At 32.0% G+C, this 4,140-nt stretch overlaps 1 protein-coding gene across 1 annotated transcript; it reads left to right on the top strand.

Moving 5' to 3' along the window:
- The first annotated feature begins 3,299 nt into the window (after window positions 1-3,299).
- On the top strand, window positions 3,300-3,860 carry LOC103311878. The gene has a single exon (XM_008191687.1). It carries the CDS (start codon window positions 3,300-3,302, stop codon window positions 3,858-3,860), a length of 561 nt encoding a protein of 186 aa, XP_008189909.1.
- The last annotated feature ends 280 nt before the right edge of the window (window positions 3,861-4,140 follow it).

The following is a 4,140-nucleotide window of genomic DNA, read 5'->3' as shown; positions in this document are numbered from 1 at the left end:
AAATATTTAACCCCATAATTTTGATACTTTTATTGGATTTAAAAATGTACTCCAGATATACTATTTGAACACACTTCCACGTTTGGTGACTGTCAACAGACCAAACATATTTTATTCACTCAAATAAATACACTATAATAATAGAAAGTACTACATAGGGATTTTCCAGTACATAATAAAATGGATATTCTTTTCTCCTTGGATAAGGTAATGCTGTATAATATACAGTATAGTTTATACTAAGGGACAATGTATTTATATACATAATATGTATATAAATACATATACATGGTGTATGGTAAGGTAATTATAAGAAATAGGTGGGTGTCAACATTTTATGTGGAGGTGTCTAATGTTATAGGTAAAATTTTGGACTTCGGCGCCACATATGATATACATATGTACCTATATTATGTGAGCAAACATAAAATTAGTGCCTCTTTTCAGTAATATTTGTGTATGTAAGAAATATGGACAATGGTTGTCCCCTGTTAGTTCATTTTTTACTATAAACTTCATTCCAACACCAAGATGAGTAAATATATATTTATATTATTATGATATTTTGACAAGATACAATAATATATTATGACATGTTTATTATTTATTGAACTTAATATATTTTTATTTATATTAAAAAATATTATTGAATTTTTTGCTACCCTTCAATGTTATTCCTGTAGCCAAATGCATGTCTGCATGCTCCTTTTGCATCATCCTTGATGTACCTACCTGTTCCAAGCATAGACCTATAAACTAACTTAGTTGATAGGCCTATAGTTTTAAGTATAGATTAATTTAAATTTGAAAGTAATGATGAATTAATAATAGTTAAAAATGTAAGTTAAGTCTCTACGTAGCACAATTATTTTTTAAGTTGCAATTAATAAGTAAATAATTAAAATCAATTTTAAACAAGTATAAACATATTATTTATAAAAAAAAAAATACTATTTTTTGGCAGTTTATCCCAAATTTTGGAAAAACTATTGAAAATTTCGGAAAATAACCTATAGAGAATCTATAGACACCTCAAATAAATTAAAATAATTCAATTGAAGATTCAGTATTTATAAATGCACCACCTTAGTAGGTACTTTTAAAGTTCAATTAGTCAATCGATTATGTATTTACTATTTAATAATTCCCGCCTTTTTTGCATTCTATTGCTGTATTTTGTAACGGTTTTTGTGAGCGTTATTTCCCATTTCCCACTCCACCGTCACGATTCACGAAGTACAAGCAAGTAGTAACGACTAACGACTAAAGATTGACAACTCGCTTAACCGCTCTTGAACACGACGGTACTCTGGCACTCTGACTTTGCACGGCTGTATATTTTTTTCGAATATTTCTCGATCTTGAGTTGTTAATATTGTTTTCTCGTCTTAACCATACGCCGCTTATTGATCGTGCTATCGCACGTCATCCTTTAAAACTCTGACCATAGGTCATACCAGCTAGGTACTGCCGATTTTATTCGTGCTGTCGCACGTCGTCTTTTAAAACTCTGACCATAGGTCATACCCAGATTGTATTCGTGCTGTCGCTCGTTTTGGTTATAGTGTATTGTATATTATTATTTTTTTTTTTTTTTTTATAGCGTGTGTCTAGAAACATGATGAACATCGAGGAAGAAGTCGGTCTCCCCGCTCATTTGTAAGACCATGATTATTTCCGTCCAGTTGTATACGAGAACAACCCAATTGAAGAACTCACGGATGAAGATGAAGAAGAACGAGTACTCGAAGATGAAGAAGTACTAGAAGATGAAGAAGAAGATCCTGTGATAATGTTGTACCAGTAACCTACAGACTTATTCCAGGGGTTCATCATGGTTCAAGAGTTTATGTGGATAATTTAGGTTTTAAGTACTACAAGCGCGAAGCCACAGCCAACCGCATATACTTGGTATGTGAGCGGCAAAAAAGTAGGCTTCATGAGTATTGTCCTTGTACAGCATCAGTAAGTACACAAGTTGACAATAGGATAAGAATTCGGAATCGACACAACTATAGACCTGCAGATATAAATTTAGACGTACCTTTCCTGAGAGAAGCAATTGGTGCAAGGGGCATTGATCCTGAAAACATGTCTGTTTCAGTTAGGACTGTTTATAACAATGCAATCGTTCAGTAAGTTCTTGGATTAATATTTTATTTTACTAACTATTATTTTTAAACATTATTTGCTTACCTGTATGTTTGTACTCAAAGTTAGATAGGTAACTAATAAATGTAAAAGTTGCAAGTACCTTTAATACAACTAGGTAGTTTTCTAATTTTATATGAAATAATGTTTATTAGGTATATTTTTAATAATTTAATGAGTGAGTGAATATTATAATATTTTATAGGTTTTACATAAAAATAAATAAAGTAGCTATAAGTTATATGTACCTATACTTACCTATCATTGTTATAAGTAAGTACCTAAAATAATTTTACAATATACACATCAATGATTAAATATATGCTTTCTGTCATGAATCTAAGAAGTTAATTCTTTATATTTTTACAGCATGAGCATATAGGTACCTACCTTTTTTACAAAAATAGTGAAAGTAGATTTATTTAGCTATTATGGGTGGACAGGTGGTTACTAGTTATTGTCATACCTGGCTGTATATTTTATACTTAGACACTAGGTACTATGAAAAAAAAATAATAATTAGGTATGTCTACTAAAAGAATTAATGATATAAAAAATGATATAACTACCTACTTTTATAATGGTATTTTATCATTATAATTAATTTGTATCATTAAAAATGAGGTTGGACTGTTAAGTAAAATAAATAATTGTATAGAACAAATTTAAAAAAAATTATCTAGGTAAAGTAACCTTTTAAAGTAACAATTTCGACATGTAAACCTAAGCATGTCCACTCACTCATAAAATTTTAATTTTTTTAGGTATCCAGAAGCTGCTAACAATTACACATTTATTCAAGGACAGAGAAGATGGAAGAGGATGCGTAGGTCTCGTCAACCAAATGGCGGACGCATACCAGAGAACATCCATGAGCTCGCTGAAGCTTTGACCCTGCCAGAGAATGCTGCGTACAGTCATACGCTTCAAACACCTCCGTCAAGATTCTTCCAACAAGAACTGGTTATCAACGGAACAAGCGAAGGAGTTATTTTTGCAAACTTGGATGCAATATGAAGATTTAGGGAAGAGTTGGCCACAGTAACAACTGTAGGTATTGTAGAACATTCAAGACTGTTCCAGCTGCTCCAGCAGACTTGAAAAGTTTCCTGACTTTTCAAGTGGTATTTAAGAGTGTGTCGTTCCCAATGGTGTATGTCCTTCTAAGAAGTCGGACAGAAGAAACTTACATCACATTATTTAACATTGTACGTCAAATTTTACCTCTTAACTATAATTTAATTCGGTTTGTTACAGATTTTGAAAGAGGACTCATGAATGCAGTTCAACAAGTATTTCCAGAAAGCAGATTGGGGTGTTGCTGGTTTCATTACACCCAAACGATAGTACGATATTGTCATCGTAAATCGAATGGTGTTTTGGATCTAGTCAAGAGAAGTCCTGAAGCAGCTCGTGTTTTCAGAATGGTTCTTGCACTGCCTCATCTCCCTGCTGTAAGGGGTCATCCTCTATGTCCTCGGTTTTGTATGTATGATGGTTTCAGGGCCATCATGCAGTATGTTCAACAATTTCCTGAAGTTGAACAGGGAATGAGAAATTTTTTAATTGGATATATTGAACATTATTGGTTTTTTCAGGTTCGTCCAGAGTTTTTCAGTGTTTTTGGAGAAGACTATCGTACGAACAATTACTTGGAATCATTTCATTCAACATTACTGGTGCAAATGGGACGTCATCCTAATGTTTAGGGATTTTCTCCGTGAGTCAGAGAAATTCTGATGTGTTCTATGTGTTGCATCTTTGTCCTAAATGTTTGTAATTATGTGTTTTATGATTTATATGTTCAACAGTGTGTAAGATATGAGTAAGTCAATTTATGTGTATTTTAATTTTAGTTAATTTTTATAACCAATACAAATACAATTTGTTGCTTTTCTTATAGCCTAGGTTAGGCTTATTATATTCTTGGTAACATTGTTTAAAGCATGCTTCTTTATACTATTGTAGTTGCTTGGTTTTGTTTGTAAT

This window comes from Acyrthosiphon pisum, unplaced genomic scaffold (genome assembly GCF_005508785.2).
Source record: "Acyrthosiphon pisum isolate AL4f unplaced genomic scaffold, pea_aphid_22Mar2018_4r6ur Scaffold_21869;HRSCAF=25119, whole genome shotgun sequence".
In the NCBI taxonomy this organism is placed as follows: domain Eukaryota; kingdom Metazoa; phylum Arthropoda; class Insecta; order Hemiptera; family Aphididae; genus Acyrthosiphon; species Acyrthosiphon pisum.
The sequence above is the reverse complement of the archived record's forward strand: the minus strand, read 5'-3'. Positions and strand labels throughout refer to the sequence as shown.